The sequence below is a fragment of the Notothenia coriiceps genome, unplaced genomic scaffold, assembly GCF_000735185.1.
Source record: "Notothenia coriiceps isolate Sejong01 unplaced genomic scaffold, NC01 NC01_scaffold00015641, whole genome shotgun sequence".
NCBI lineage: Eukaryota > Metazoa > Chordata > Actinopteri > Perciformes > Nototheniidae > Notothenia > Notothenia coriiceps.
Genome location: NW_011348342.1, coordinates 20805 through 37179, shown reverse-complemented (window position 1 = coordinate 37179; position 16375 = coordinate 20805). Strand labels below are relative to the sequence as shown.

The window sequence follows — 16375 nt, the reverse complement described above, 5'->3', positions numbered from 1 at the left end:
CACATGAGCTCTGCCCTAGGACTGCTCAATTAATCGTATTTTAATCGCAATTACGATTTTGGCCTGCAACGATTACGAAAACAACATAATCGAAATAAAACGATTGTTTATTTTATTTTATTTATTTGTATTGGTTTTTCAGTTGAAATATACTTACAGTTCAGGGTTCAACTGTTAAAAACATACTATTAAATTTTTTTTTTCAATAAATGGATGTTTTCAAAGTAAATTATCAATTATTAACCCAAATAATCGAGATTATGATTTTTGCCATAATCGAGTAGCCCTACTCAGCCGCCTCCTTTTTTTTTTTAAATCAATTTTTTATACCCAAAATCAGCACTTTTGAAACAGGAAGTGAAATAGAGGGATATGAGGCATTGCTACAATGGGTGATCTGTTTGGTATTTTGAGCAAAACACTTCATAGACATGTTTTTTATATATTTTTATATATCTGAGACCTATGCTATTGCCTAAAAATAGCATGATAGGTGCACTTTAAGGCTTTTTAAAAGAGGATCTTAAGTTTATTGTGCCTTATTGTAGTCAGTGAACTTGGAGGGTTCTAGGCAGTTGTGTAATAGCCATGTTATGGGTGTTGTTGGTGTCTCAGTTTGCTTATATTTATACTGCAACATTATTTTGGACACTTGGTGGCGGGGGTTAGCTGCTGGGTATGTAAAAAGGGTCATAGGTGACAGGAAAGGACGAGGACACAGGAGGAAGAGAGCATACCGATTTCACCAGCCCGGCAGATGCTCACCACAACTATTGACTGTATGATAAACCTTGGTATGTGAAACGCAAAATTAAACATCATTCTAAACTGCAGCAAAAGACCGGAAAATCATCTGTTTGTGAATGCGTCTGTATCACTCTCCAGCCCTCCTGTGAAGTAATGACAAAGAATATAGGACATTGGAACATTAAAATTGCCATTACCTTTAGTAATAATAGCTGACTTGCCAGACCTTTGATCATGTCATTAATTACAAGTATGTTGTTAAGTTGGGCCGTGTATTATTATTTTACTGTTGAATAAAGTTTGCCCTAGTAAACAAAAAACAAACTTATCCATTTATTTGACATTGATTTAGTCCTCACCATCAAGTAACTGGTGCTCCTTTTAATGTAGTTTATTATGTATCATGTTTTATGTAGATGTGGTTACTGTATCAATTTAATAGCAGATATAGCACAATAATAATAGATTTAATTTGTTAGCGCTTTTACTGCTGCTCAAAGACGCTTTACAGATATAGTGAAGAGAAAAGAAAGGAACAACAAAAAAACATATAGTTAAAGTTAAAGTCAAATAATACAAAAACAATCCCACATTAAAAGCCAGATTGAAGAGGTGAGTTTTTTGAAGGTTGTGAGGTCAGTGCAGTCTCTGATGGGTTGTGGGAGTGAGTTCCAGAGGGAGGGGGCAGCGACGGAGAAGGCTCTGTCCCCCCAGGTCCGGTGATTGGTGCGGGTGGGAATGGATAGGAGACAAGAGGACAAGACATTTCAACATTTTGAACGTAAAAAGGTAGGCAAAGCATTTTCTATGCTATACTTTCACCACTGCCTGCTTTAATGCACCTGGATTACCTGTTGTTGAATACCAGTTTGTTACAATTTTGAAATACAAATGAACTGGTCCTATTTTTGGTGAAATGTATGTATTTAACAGTTGATTACCCTGAACTTGAAGTATAATTCAACTGAAAAACCAATAAAAAAAATTTTTTAAATAAATAAATAATCGTTTTATTTTGATTATTTTGTTTTCATAATCGTTGCAAGCCAAAATCGTAATTGCGATTAAAATACGATTAATTGAGGTGTGTGTGTGTGTGTGTGTGTGTGTGTGTGTGTGTGTGTGTGTGTGTGTGTGTGTGTGTGTGTGAGGATTAGGATCAGGGATTAAAGACAGATGTATACCAGAGATCCAATCCAATTCTGCGGTCATCCCCGCACATCACGGTCAAGATTAAGCACGCCCCGCCTTCTCTACAGTTTGACCTCAATCCTATTGGTCCATTCTTTGATCGACGGTGCTCTTGTCAAATAGGAATCGAGAACGGGGAGTTCGAGTGTAACCTCTGCGCAGATGTGTGTGAAGGAGACAACGCAGCTTTTAGTGTGAGAGCAGGAATAGCTTTTGCGAGGGAGTCACATACTACCGAGGCACCACAACTCGAAAGGTGAGCACTTTATTACGATACATTAAACTTAATTAAATGTTTAATTCCGTGTAAATGTTGTTTAATTAATGTCAATAAAGTTAACTCAGGAAACATCAGTGACATCAGTTTGGTTGTGTCGTATTAATCAGCTGCTAACTTTTAAATGCTACCGTTAATTCATTTTTGCCATCTTAATTGCACGATATTTTATGTATTACAGGCAAACATTTGTCCCTAATCGTCATTTTTGTTGTTGTTCAGGCAGGTTCTTTGTCTATCTAATCTTTTTAGTTAACTGTTTTATCCATAAAAAGGTTAAAAAAGTATATTTCACGACATATTTCAGTAATAAACAGGCAGGAATCTGTCTCTAATCGTTCCTGTTTGAGCAAAGGCTCTTTATTTTTATTTATAATCTTCTTAGTCCTCTGTTTTACCACTAAATACCCCTGATAAAGTATATTTCACGAAATATTTCAATATTTTACAGGCATATTATCTCAGTCTTTAACGTCCTGCCAGTTTTATGCACAGTCTTTATATTTCCTCTCCGTAGTTAAGTCACGTGCTTTAATCCAAATACATGCCTGACAAAGTATATTTTACAATATATTGTAGTTCTTTAAAGGCAGATATCAGTCACTTCATCCTTTTTGTTTGTGTACAGGCTCTTTTAATTCTTTCTAATCTTCTTAGTCAATTGTCTCACCCATAAATAGGCGTTAAAATATATCTGTCGCAATATCTCTCAATATTTTACAGGCAGATATAAATCACTGTCTTCCTCGTTGTTTTTGTAAAGGTGCTTTTAATTCCTAGAGATATTGTTAATCAGATTCCATATTAAAAAAAGTCTTGATAAAGCATTTTCACCATATATTTGTTGTTTTATACACCAGATATAAATCACAACCATCCTAGTTTCATGTTAGCTGCCCTTTTAATCACTCTCAATCTTCTTATGTAAACATTTAACACAACAAAAGCTGGACAAATGTTCATGATATTTCAGTTATAACCGGCATATACCACTATGTCACTATGGTCATTGTTGTAAGTGTGCAGCTTTTTAAAACCTCGATCTTGCATAATCATTTGTTCTACTCCAAAACTTGCTCGATGGGCTATTTCCTGATGCCAATATGTAGATCTAAATATATCTGCTCTCACTTCTTGTCACTCTTGTTAGCTTGTCCCTACTTGCAAGCTTTCTCAGACTCAAATAAAACTTGCTATAATAATAATAATAATAATAACTTGGATTTCTATTGCGCCTTTCATGATACCCAAGGTCGCTTGATGCATGAAATTTGACCCACCGTCTTGGGAAGGCAAAGATACTGCCAAGTAAAGTGACTGTCATGTCCTGCCAGTATGGTTAGAGGTCATTCATTGGGCTCAGCTTAGCATAACTCACCCTCGTGTCAAGGTGCTTTTTTTTTTCTCTCACACCACCTTCCTTGTTAATCTGCAATCTCTCATCAGTTTACACTTAGATGCATGCCTGGAAATAATACACCTAAATATTCCCCTTAAGGCCTGAACACAACGGAGTATATAGGCAAGGCAAGTTTATTTATATAGCACCTTTCAACACAAGGCAATTCAAAGTGCTTTACAAAAATGAAAGACATTAAGAAAATGGCATTTAAAGACAGTCATATACCCAACTGTGTGTTTGTGTGTGTGTGACAGGTACAGTAAACCCTGGCCTATGAGGGCTAATGATACAGGGAGAAAGACTTTGCTCTTTGGTTCCTTCCTGTGACATTTATTCCAGACTGCTGCTGCTGGTGCTCTCCCACGTTTACACTAAACTTGAAAGTACTGCTCTATTTGACCTGGCCAGAGATGAACAGATAATCCTGTGAAAACGTTCCCCATGACTTGAACCTGTCAACAGATTAGTTAAGCTGACTGTTTATATACAAGCAAAGTGAAGGTGTTATGGTGTATCGGAAACAGCAAGCTTGACTTGACCCTGAAAAGGACATAGTGACTTTTGAGAAGACTACGCTGCACATTTGAAGTTTGATATTTGGACCGAGGGTGATTAATCAGTGACTAGTGAGGGCCTGTGCAACTTCTTACAGTAATACTGCAGACAGCTGCAACCTTGAGAATAGGGACTGCTATCCACCCATTGAAACGAAAGGAAGCAGAGTTTTTATGTTTCCTGTGAACTGTAAGGGAATTTTTCTTTTTACCACTAATGCTGCAGGGTGGCTGATCTCCACTTTCACTTTCGGTTTCTTCAAGTAAAAACCCTTCAAGTGTGTATGAAATCATTGCAGACAAAAAAGATTTCCTAAGACTTTTTTTGGGTACTTTCACATGTCATACATATGCCTTGCAAACTGAAGTACAACCTTGCAAAATTGCAATATAAAGAAAAGGCATGGGACTTGAAGTCTTTACTATCTCTTTGTCTTTTTTCTATTTTCTAATTTCACAGATGTCATTTGCCAGTGACAAGCTGTACAATGGGTATCTGCGGCGGAATATGCCGACCATTGTGAGCAGGGTGAAAGTGAGAGAAGTAATGATCCACCTGCCTTGCTTGACTTCTCACGACAGGGTAAGTTTTAACTGACACTAAATCTGTGAGGGATCAAATCTCCAAAATATGGTCGTCAAATGTTTTTAATTGGCATTGAAAAGGATGTTTACATTTGTTTATTGTTTATGGGATATTGACAGGGATATTGATACATTTTAATATCATTAATGACAGGAATATTTCTTTGTGAATAATAAACTTCTCAGAAGATAATCAGCGAGTCACCAACAAGAAGCTGATGAATTGATGTATGTGTTTTTTTTTTTAATGTAATCTACATTTTAGGAAAACATTGAGGCAAAAAGAGAGGTTCGTGGGAACTATGACGGCATGGTGCTTCTGCTGGACTGTCTGAAGAGAAGAGAAAACTGGCCCGAGCAGTTCATCGAAGCACTCGAGGCGTGTGAGCAGCCAATTTTAGCAGCTGGGATTAGAACAGAATACGACACTCTGCGAGGCACCAACAGTAAGTCTTTAATACAGTACCTAGAGCTGTGTATTAATGTGTGGAGTTATGCAATTATCGACGAGAAGTTGTGAGTTCAAAAGATATTACTACAGCCAAGGGGCATCGTTAAGCATGAGATGTACTGAATATCTTATACAGCCAATACAGTAAATCTTACCCAGAGAATTTAAGAGGTTTATTTCAGTCCTACACAACTACAGAGTTATCTCTGAAGGTCGCGAGTGTATAAAGCTGTGAACTGTCCATGCAGGGGCCAGAAATGTGCAGGATAGATGTGTATCAATGCAACACACAGTGTCTATAAGAGATAATAAGAGTCTGTCATTGAGTGTCCTGGGCTATGATATTGTGTATTTGAAAAAGGATTCCAAATGGATTTGATTACGTCATAATTTTCTTTGGCCTAGATTCCAACCCCAGCTCTCCTCCAACAACTGTCGTCAGGGCATACGTGCATCCAGCACCATCTGCCAGGCATCTGTCCACCGCAGAGAGCGGTGCAAACAGTCAGGCTGCTGCTGCTGCTCTGCCAGCTGAAGCACCAGCTCCTGCAGAGCCACTTGCCCAGGCCTCACCGCCTCTGGAAATCCCTGTGCAGCCACAAGCCCCCCCGAGTGCAGAAGCCAAAGTTCCTGAGGTGGTTTCCCCTCCACAGCCAACTCAGGGTGAAGTGGAGCCCCCTCCATCAACCCCTCCTCCTGAGAGCAACTCCCACCAGGAGCCGGTGGAAAACCTTGAATCAGACATTGAGGATGTCTCCGGTGATGATGCTGCGATGCCCGATCAGGTGAGCGCAGGAAACAGTGAGGTTTTGATCGACGCTGTGGCCCCTCCGCAACCACCTGCTGAGGAGCTGGAAACAGAAACTCCATCCATCCAAGATCCTGTCGAAACAACAACAACAACAACAACAACCTCCACGGAGATCAGTCCTCCACAGAGTCCCTCTCCATCTCAGATGAACTCGGATGTGACCGATGGATCCTCTTTCCTCACTTTAACCCCAGAGAAACCTCCGGTCCAGGACACCACCCCCCCTGTGGACATGAAACCTGCTCCTTTCCTGCTGCCTGAAGAGACGTCTGAGCCGCTTGCGACACAGGTGAATAACAAAATAAATGAAGTTTTAAAAAAAAATTCAACTCATAAATACCTTTCACAGAACGTAAATATTATGCAGGGTAAAGTTGCATTCTTTGAGCTTTACTATGAAGGCATTGACCAATCATGTTGTGTGTTACAGATGTCACGTCAAAACATACACTATGAGTATCTTTATGAGGATTATATAACCACAACATAAAGTCTCCATAGTCTATACAGTAACAAGGCTGCAAACTTTATCGTTCCTTTCAACATTGAAAAAGGCAGCACATACCAGATCCTTCTGTCCATACCTTTCACAATAAAAGCCCAAGACATATACAGTACACTGCGTAACTGTTTACAAGAAGGGACTTCAGAGCATTTTGCTAAAGGGAATTCAATTTAATGTTCTGCAGATTTATGTGAACCTTTTATTGAATAAGTGTTGCAATTGTTGCTACTTCCCATTCCTGCCTTAAAAAATAGCTGTTATGTTAAATGTTTGCAGAAAAGTATTCATAATGTAAAAGTGATACGTGAAAAGCTACTTTTTGTTGGCAGCATTTTTCATTACAAATGAGAGGAATTATATACAAGGCCTTCAAATAATTACCTCTATGGAGCTTATGATGTTGAGTTTTTGTTTAACGGTGAAACAGATATGGATACATTCATTTAAACTTTGAACATATTGTCTACACAGCTTTTAAAAAAAAAAAAACTAAATTGACATGTAATTGTCTCCTGCAGGTTATTGAAAGCAGCCCGCAGACAGAAACTGAAGCTGCCCCCTCCCCCCTGCCGGTTGCTGCAGAGACGGACACCCCTATCTGTGATGACAGCTCTGTGTGTCTGAGCAAACCTGGCCCACTCCTCAGCATCCACCCACAACAAGATGCTATCCCTGCTATCCCTGAACAAAGAGAGCCGGTGCAGCTCTATTCGGGGAATAGTGAGCATCTGGAAATCAGTGATGCTGCATCAGAAGCTGTGACCTCTTCCCTCCTCCCCGCATGCTCCACCACTGTGAATACCGCACTGCCATGCCAGGAGAACGGCATCGCTCCAAACCTCAGCGAACCGGTGGAAAACCACTACGAGTCTCCCTGTGAGAGTTTGGATATGCAAGTGCTGGAGAATGTCGGGCATATATCCGAGGAGCCGTCTATCCTTGACCTAGATGGCCAAAGCTCAATAACACGAGCTCAAATCATGAATGGTGACGCAGCCAAAGAGATCATCCCTGCACCACCAGTATCCACCAACACTGTATTGAGTGTAAACACCCCCTCTGGTGAGAACTGCCTCCCTTCTGAGCCCACACCTGCTGATATCTCCCCAGAGCCGAAGACGCTGCAGAATCCAGAGAAGAAGTCGAATAATACTAAATACATTCTGACGGCTGCAGGAGTGGGCGCCTGTGCCCTGGTGATGGCGTGGAGGTTTAAAAATTAAGTGGATTGAATACCTTTTTGAAGGAGGGGAAGATTAGGCTTTAAGGCTTTTTAAAAGAGGATCTTAAGGTTATGGTGCCTTATTGTAGTCAGTGAACTGAAAGGGTGCTTGGCAGCTGTGTCATAATTACCTTTAGTAATAATAGCTGACTTGCCAGACCTTTGATCATGTCATTAATTACAAGTATGTTGTTAAGTTGGGCCATGTATTATTATTTTATTGTTGAATTAAGTTTGCCCTAGTAAACAAAAACCAAATCTACCCTTTTTATTCTAGTTTGGGAACTTCATGGAAATGGGTTCTTAGGTTATTTATGCATGTGCCGCAAAGTTTGTAAATAAACACTTGTGCTGTGTATTAATTATACAAATATTTGTGTGTCTCATGCACTTTTAAGATAAGACTGTTGGCTATCATCCAGGGAAGATAAGTGTACCAAGGACCTTAAACTACTGGATCTTGACTGCGGAAGAAAGAGTGCCAGTATCCCACTCTGTAAACGATGGCTAGTGCACTGTGTATTTATTTGTACATATATAGAGATTATAAAGATATCCAATTATGTATTTTAGGAAAATGTGTTGTCAAAAACATTCCAATGCAATGTCTGCTTAAAAACGATGGCACTGCTTCAAAGTGAGTTTTCTTTAATAGCCCTGTCCTGTTTCTTTTTGAGCCAGAGATTAAGACGACTTGATGTTCCCCAAAACGCACATTCATTTCCAGCTTTACCCAGTCCAATCACACAACTTCAAAATGCTTAAGCAATTTTTTAAGTGAGAGCCAACAAATCATTACATGGAAGGTATTCACTTTGAGCTATCATGTTGTTAGCTGCACATTTAACTGGGTTTTTAAATGTTCACTTTTGTGGTTATGCTAATTTCTTCCGTTTTGATGTTAAAATAGGAACATTTTAAATAGTTGTTAGTGTAAACATCCTCTAATTGTTATCCGTTTAGATCATTACAAAAAATGCTGAATAAAATAATAATAATAAAATGTTTTAAAGTATCCTATATGCACTTTGAAAAAAATCAAATCTCATCTCAAACATTTACACCAGATGATGGCCATGAAGCTTTCAAAGTTGTTCCTCTATTTTAAAAAGAAAGTTTGAGAAGAGGTTTTATTGTAAATAGCATTGTTAATATAAGAAATGTTCGGGGGGGGGGAAATAAATGTTTTTGCACATTTTATCAGGTTATTTGAGCTGCAAAGATTCTTAAATGTATTCACTATAGAAAACATGTAAATTGTGATCTCAGTTTACGGTTTATCAAAAAAATGTAAAGACTGTCTCTGGATACCCACTTGGCAATTATACCAATAAACCTGAAATAAAACAAATATTTGTTGAGTGTGCATGTTGATTTCACAGAAGAAATAGCACAGATTTATTTTAAGTCCACAATAACTTTTTGGGACCAATGTCACATAGAACAGTTGTTGTTGTTGTTATTATTATATGTAAATAATAATTTACCAACATTAAGAGAGCTTCTACTTATGGATATTTCATTTAAATCAATAATCTTTCCTAATCTGTAAATGTATAATAGCTATTTCCGGGATATAGCTATACATATGGTGCTTGTTTTGATTTTCATGCATTCTGAAAAACAACAAAATGTGTTTTTTTAATGTGAAAAACTAAAGACAAATGTGACACCAGCCTCCTTTTGCGAACTGTTTTCTAACTGGCTAACTCGCATTCTGATTGGTTCTGGCGTCTTTCAATCAAACCTCTGACCCCGCCCACCCCTGGCTTGACAGCGAGAATAAAAAAGGACATGTACACACGGCCGTTATAACGACACAGCTACTTAGCTAGCTAATTAGCTAGGGCCTAGACTTCATTGTCCACATAAATCATTGACATTTAATAGTTTTATTTATCATAAAGTGGCAGTATGTATGTAGTGATTTAGTCATTTTGATGGCGTCCAATGGCCACCAAGGCGACGATGAAAGTATCGACGAAGACGAAACGCCCACGAAGCAGCCGCGGTCCGACAGGGAGAAGCCCGGGTGTTTCAGAAATGAGCCCGACAATGAGGCTGCATCGCCCGCAGGAAGAGCCACATCCACGCGGCAGACCTCCAACTCGACGGCGAGGCTTCGGAGCGACTCGGTGAAGAAAACAAGGCCGCGTAGGTGTTACCGTTACTAGCATGGGCTTAGTGTATTTACTGGGGATTGTATCGTATACATAAATTAAAAGGCGTAGCCCACAAAAGACAGTCAATAATAATTGAGATTTAAAATGAAGATGTATATACATAAAGCGTATTTAAAATGCATTGTAAATGTGTTGATATTGGTGAGAAGATTTTAGAACTGACAACATAATAGTGGTCTTTGTAGTACAATGTAATATCTGAGGTGTAGTGGCAGTGAATAGCCAGGGTCTATTTTGCAACAAGATGGCGTTCACGGTACACACTGTACTTCTGCCTCTATGGATGAAGCTGCTTTTCCTTATGTCGTTCAACAATCTTACATCACCTCTATTTGTAACTACTGTCAATAAGCATTTAAATATGAAAGATATTATGTTATGCAATGTTAAATAAAATGAATATTGTGAGTGATTTTTTGTTGTTGTTGCATTGATTATTTCACATAATGCAGCATTTCCCTGGTTTGGGATGGACATTGGAGGCACTCTGGTGAAGCTGGTCTACTTTGAGCCCAAAGACATCACAGCAGAGGAGGAGCAGGAAGAGGTGGAGAACCTGAAGAGCATCCGGCGCTACCTCACCTCCAACATTGCCTATAGTAAAACTGGCATTAGGGACGTGCACCTGGAGCTGCAGGACCTGACGCTGTGCGGCAGGAAAGGCAACCTGCACTTCATCCGTTTCCCCACGCATGACCTGCCGGCCTTCCTGCAGATGGCCCGCAGCAAGCACTTCTCCAGCCTCCACACCACCCTCTGCGCCACGGGAGGGGGGGCGTACAAGTTTGAGGCAGATTTCCGCACGGTGGGTCCATGCAGGTGTTCTCCCCTGTTTGCTTTTACAGGCTGGATTGTGGAGATTGACAGGAAGGAAAGAGGAGAGAAAATAGTGAAGTCATATTGAACATATTTATAGCATGTGATGGGAATGTGTGTGATTCTTACTGAACAGAATTAGATGAAGAGCACCTAAATACAACTTTTAAAGATATAATGCAATTTTGGCATTAATAACAAGGACAAAGACAGCATGCATATCCTCATGAATTTCGCATTAGGCTACCATTGTTTTTCCCGTAAGTACTGTGATAAACATCAATTCTCTAATAAGAACAAATTATACTGATAACACTAAGATTAATCAGAATTGTGGCACTAAAGGTTCCTTCAATTATTTTTATAAAAATGGTGAGGCACATTTCAATTGAATTTTAGTGAAGGTTCCTGTTTTCTTACCCCCCTGCTTTCCCTCCTCCCTGCGTCTCCCTTCCTCTGTGTTCTCCTGACCACCTCCCCCTCAGTGATGTTATCTATGTTCTTTTACCCTCTCAAATAAAAGATGGCGGACCTGCAGCTTCACAAGCTGGATGAGCTGGACTGTTTGATCCGGGGGGTTTTGTACATCGACTCGGTGGTGTCCAGCGGACCCTCGGAGTGCTACTACTTTGAAAACCCCACTGACCCAGAACGCTGCATCCAGAAGCCCTATACACTGGAGAACCCCTATCCTCTTCTGCTGGTCAACATAGGGTCCGGGGTCAGCATCCTGGCCGTCTACTCTGAGACCAACTACAAACGAGTTACAGGGACCAGGTAATTATCAGCCATGAAGATGTAAGACCTTTAAACATCAGGGGGGTAATGATCAAAAGTCATAAAAATACAAAAAAGGAACTATTCCTAGAGGGCGTACAGGGTCTGCAGGGGTATGCTAATATAAATACATATAATAATAATTATGTGAAATTTAGTCAAATACCACATTTATTTTTGTATTCATTCACACATATTACCCAAATCTATAACAGACAGCCAAAAACAACTGTTAGTTGGAGTAATAATCTATAACTATTATATCAATAAGAAAATAGTGAAACATTTCTTAAAATATAAGTAATAACAATAAAAAGAAGTAAGGTAAGACAAAAATAAAGGGAGAAAGATTGCATGGATTAAAAGATGGGAGAAGGAAAAATAAATTAATACAAAAAAACCATACAATTCCTGATGAGTGCAACTCATTAAAGATGGTATAGATGACATTGAGACCCTAGATGGCGCACTCCCCCTCCCCTTGCTTCATGTCAAAGTACTGTGGCTGCTAGTTCAATGCAAAACTTGAATATTACGTGTCCGTGTAGATTCCCAGCAGGATAACTCGGAAACCTTAGTTTTGGCTTACCGGCCCAGGAGAAATGTGTCTTCCTCAAAGTTACTTTTTCAGTCCTCAAAGCACCTTTAGCTCACTCCAACGATAATGTCTTCAAAGAAAAACCTATCTTATAATTCTAAGTGTACTTGGCCCCAAGTGCCATCAGAAAAACAAAGCTGTGACAGTAGAGAGACATAAACAGGCTGAGACCTGGTTAAGTGATACCTGGGGATTTGCAGATGGATGCACTCCAGTCAAGTGACGTCAGCCCTTCGTGTCCTCCTAGTGCCTTGATGTGAAAAGTAGCAGCATTTTTTTAGACATCTGCCACCCAACAACTTCCCTTCACTTAACTGTCTGCTTGTGAGTTGAAACAAAATAGTTCTGTGTTAGCTGGATTTTGTGTGAGAAATGTCCCTTTCCCCCTACATTTTAGACTAAAATTGAGACCTTACAATCCAGACTGGTGTATTTTACATTTATAGAATATACACATTTACAATTTGATTCTCCCCCTGTTAATCTGTGTGGTTTCACAGCCTCGGCGGTGGGACCTTCCTGGGTCTGTGTTGCCTGCTGACTGGCTGCTCATCTTTCGAGGAAGCTCTAGCAATGGCCTCTGAAGGGGAGAGCACCAAAGTGGACAAGCTGGTCCGAGACATCTACGGAGGAGACTATGAGAGGTTTGGGCTGCCGGGCTGGGCTGTAGCCTCAAGGTGCGATTTACAGCAGCTTTTTACTCTAGGTCAAAAGCCTTTTTTTGGTGGAATCAATCAAAAGCACAGTCTCTGCTTTAATAAAACAGAAACCAGTAAAGTGTGCTATGCTTTCTATCCCAATTAATTGACCAAAAAATTGACAGAATGCACAAAAAACACAAATTTAAAGACAAATTTCATTCACACTATATCATTATCTTTTGGCCACAATATGAAATTGTGATGGTCCTACTGACCAAATGTTTAAAAATATATATATATATTTGCTCTGAATCTTGTTTTCGGGATTCGCTGTTTGATGTATAACTTTGTTAAAGATTGAACGGACTTTAGCCTTTTTATTTCTCTAAAATATTGCTTGTGTTTTGATTTGATAGTTTTGGTAACATGGTGTCCAAAGAGAAGAGGGAGACGGTGTCCAAAGAGGACCTGGCCAGAGCAACACTAGTCAGCATCACCAATAACATCGGCTCCATCACCAGGATGTGTGCTCTCAATGAGGTTAGTAGCTCATTCACTGTATATGCTGCAGAGTATTTCATTGGCATCTGAGTTTTGAATGGCATAACAGTTCAGGTGGGATGGACGAATGTCAAGATACAATGGAGCGGGGAAAGATTTCCTTGAGATGAACATGTCTGTGAAAACACCAGTTCTCCTCCAGTGTCCCTGCTGGGCTTTCCTCTTTGCGTTCAGCCTCTTTACGGTGCTGCCTTGTGACGTCTTGATCAAGCAGCATTGTACAGGGCTATGAAGGCGTAGAGGACGTACGCTGCATTATCAACATGTTCAACACAAACAATTATTAAAAACAATAATGAATCAGATGTGTCTATTGTTCCAGTTTTTTTGCTATCAAAGTAGCATGTCTCACATGCACCCCCTTAATCTGGAGTCAAATAAACTGCTTTACAAATTAGATAAAAAAGTTAATATAAAATGAGGAGAGAGAGAGTGTGTGGACTTCTGATTACGAAGCAGAAATGGTAACTTCCTCATCAGAGAAACAAAGCCAGAGTTTGTCATGTAGATAACATAACAGTGTTCATAAAATAAGCTTGCCTTTTAACCAAAAATATTGTATCCCCATTCTCTTGCCTAATTAAGAACATAGAGAGAGTGGTGTTTGTGGGAAACTTCCTGAGAGTGAACACCCTCTCTATGAAGCTGCTGGCCTACGCCATGGACTACTGGTCTAAAGGACAACTGAAGGCGCTCTTCATGCAGCATGAGGTAAATCACTCAACCCTTTATTTCACTATAAATGTACTTTTTTGCTTTATGGGCATAATGATTTCTGAATCAATGTTCTTTTTTGTGTATTTCAGGGTTACTTCGGAGCAGTTGGAGCCCTGTTAGAGCTTCTGCATCCGTCCTAATCCGTCCGAATGATATCCAAAGAAACACTTGTCAGTCTGCTGGTAGACCATTAGCACTTTAGACCGTCCAGAATTGACCCCACAGTGGGATGTTATGCCAGCCAGCAGCCAGTTACTGGTACACTTTGGTTGTGAAAGGCAAAGGTCCTATTTTGTTCCCATAAATCAAGCTGGTTTTGTAAAATGCTAAAACAACTCAGGATAAAATCACCACGGTTGCCTGAAATTCTTCAATTAAAACCTAAGCGTCACATAGTATAGTCTTGTTGGCTGCACTTACCCCTCGGTGGGTTACTGGCCAGGTGTATTTTACCCTACTTTGGTACCAGGTGCATGGTTGAACGATTGTGTATAGTACTTTTATATAATGGGTGGTAGAAGCGAAATATAATCACAGAAAAAAAAGCACAATTAATTGTTTATATCCTAAATGTGTTGTTTAACTGATCAGTCTAAAAAGGTAGAAAGATACCTACGTCTCCTAAATCAAATATGACGTCTTTCAAATACTTTATTAGATATTTGGTTTATTATCATATAAGACCAAAAAGTGCTAAAACATATTCATATTTCAGAAACTGGAACTAGGATTATTTTTGTGACTATCATGTTGCAGATTATTATTGACTAATCCTTTCAGCTCTTCATACCAGTAGTTATTAATACCAAAATATAGGTAGTCAAACAAAGACTGGGACAATATGGGAATTGTGATGATTGAACTATAGTCAAACACTAACTACCACTAACTTATTCAACTGATATGTTTTGTGTGCTGTAACATGACTGTCACGCAACATATTGTCTTGATAATACTCCCATTTACCTGCTATTATTTTAGTAAAGATGAAAAAAAGCACTGAAAATAATTTACAACCACTTATTATTAGTCCTTTATGTTTTTGAGTATTTACTTATGTCACCAATAGGACTTTAAATGCGGTTGTGTATGAACAATTATTGTTTTTCTCATTGGATAATTTACTAAATAATTGATGAAAAAACACAATTTCATCAGATTTACTCTTGAATGGAGATGTTAACTGTTACCGTTATAGAAATGATGAGTCCTTTGAACATATTTCCTGAATTAGATTTCAATGCAGTTTTCTAAAGTTTGTTTACCTAGTTATTTTTACTTTGAGCTTTGCAAAGAAATCTGGACAATCATCTGTGGGGTTAGAAAGACTGGACCCTATGGTATAGATTTAAGTCTCATTCTTACCCCAAACAACTCCCCTGCTGAAGTGCCCTTGAGCCACTGCATCCTGATCTTTGTAGAGAGAGAGAAATCAAAGCAATTGAAAATGTATTGATACTGAGGTAAAATCAGGGCATTTTATTCCTGCGTAATCCTTAGATTCAATTTTTTAAAAAGAGGTTATTTGAATGCAGAAACGTAACGCATCCCTCCAATGGAGGATTTCGGTCCTGTAACCCTAAACAATGTGTTTCTTGGTTTTGTACGTTTGTGCTTAAATATTCATGTTTTGACTTAAATGTATGTTTTGGGAAGGCTTCCTAATGCTTTTGTTTTTCAAGAGGTATTTAAAGGTTGATCTTGAACATGTTCAAGATTTAGTCTCTGATTGTCCTATTATTTCATGTAATGCTTTCCGTCCAATTTTGATGTCATCTGTTTGTTATATTGGTCTATTGCTGGATAACAGGGATCATGTTGAATCATTATCTACCCAAAGAGGGTTTTTCAGCTGTAAGTTTTCTAGGTATGAACTTTGTGACGGTTTATATAGTAAATATAAGTGCCTTTAATGTTTTAGTATCGTGCATAAAATATTTTTCGCAGCAGGATTTAAACAAGGCAAACTGGGTCGTTGTTCTCTAGGTTTTCCTATTTGTTTGCTTTACATTTGTTTGCTTTACATTTATTTGCTTTACATTTGTAGCGTTAAAGAAAACGTTGTACTATTTTTGTAACGAGTCATAACACATTTCTTACTGGGTTGTCTCTATTAAAAACAAACTTTTCTAATCTTTGTGAGAACTGACTGTGTTTTACTTGAAGAACATACATTTTTAGCAGCAAAATATTCTTAAAATCCGAAAAATAAAAGGACATTATTTGCTGCTGGTAAAAAAAATACATTATAAATGAATTATATTTGCTATTATTAATCTGAATCTGCTAAGTAAATGAATGTAGTGGACTATAGAAGTACAATATTTGCCTTGAAAT

At 38.8% G+C, this 16375-nt stretch overlaps 2 protein-coding genes and 1 long non-coding RNA gene across 5 annotated transcripts in view; 2 read left to right on the top strand and 1 right to left on the bottom strand.

Annotated features, from left to right (window-relative positions):
* mavs (mitochondrial antiviral signaling protein) overlaps positions 1 to 9096 on the top strand; it is a 10385-nt gene extending 1289 nt beyond the window's left edge. Inside the window, exons 1-5 of one of the 3 annotated variants that reach the window (XM_010775348.1) lie at positions 2105 to 2194; positions 4632 to 4754; positions 5022 to 5202; positions 5745 to 6307; positions 7042 to 9096. In XM_010775348.1, coding sequence (XP_010773650.1) covers positions 4632 to 4754; positions 5022 to 5202; positions 5745 to 6307; positions 7042 to 7746 — 1572 coding nt within the window. In that variant the 5' untranslated portion in view covers positions 2105 to 2194 and the 3' untranslated portion in view covers positions 7747 to 9096. Of the gene's footprint in view, positions 1 to 2104; positions 2195 to 4631; positions 4755 to 5021; positions 5203 to 5612; positions 6308 to 7041 lie in introns of those variants that run through there. The other 2 variants (XM_010775346.1, XM_010775347.1) reach the window with 2 other exon arrangements.
* On the bottom strand, positions 142 to 7949 carry LOC104949066 (uncharacterized). The gene is made up of 2 exons (XR_798764.1): positions 7877 to 7949; positions 142 to 944 (listed from the first exon to the last, which is right to left on the bottom strand). It is a non-coding gene; the product is annotated as an uncharacterized lncRNA (long non-coding RNA).
* A 418-nt stretch (positions 9097 to 9514) lies between the features above and the next one.
* Positions 9515 to 16175, top strand: pank2 (pantothenate kinase 2). Its single transcript, XM_010775345.1, has 7 exons — positions 9515 to 9899; positions 10381 to 10733; positions 11268 to 11521; positions 12620 to 12796; positions 13177 to 13300; positions 13907 to 14032; positions 14128 to 16175. The coding sequence occupies exons 1-7, from the start codon at positions 9686 to 9688 to the stop codon at positions 14176 to 14178; spliced, it is 1299 nt and encodes a 432-aa protein (XP_010773647.1). The 5' UTR covers positions 9515 to 9685; the 3' UTR covers positions 14179 to 16175.
* Positions 16176 to 16375: the final 200 nt, after the last annotated feature.

Excerpts from the sequence above, each read along its gene's own strand:
- pank2 (XM_010775345.1), top strand. The coding sequence starts at position 9,686 with ATGGCGTCCAATGGCCACCAAGGCGACGATGAAAGTATCGACGAAGAC. Across the intron at positions 10,734-11,267 it reads TTGAGGCAGATTTCCGCACG|ATGGCGGACCTGCAGCTTCA; the intron begins GTGGGTCCATGC and ends CTCAAATAAAAG. Across the intron at positions 13,301-13,906 it reads GGATGTGTGCTCTCAATGAG|AACATAGAGAGAGTGGTGTT; the intron begins GTTAGTAGCTCA and ends TGCCTAATTAAG.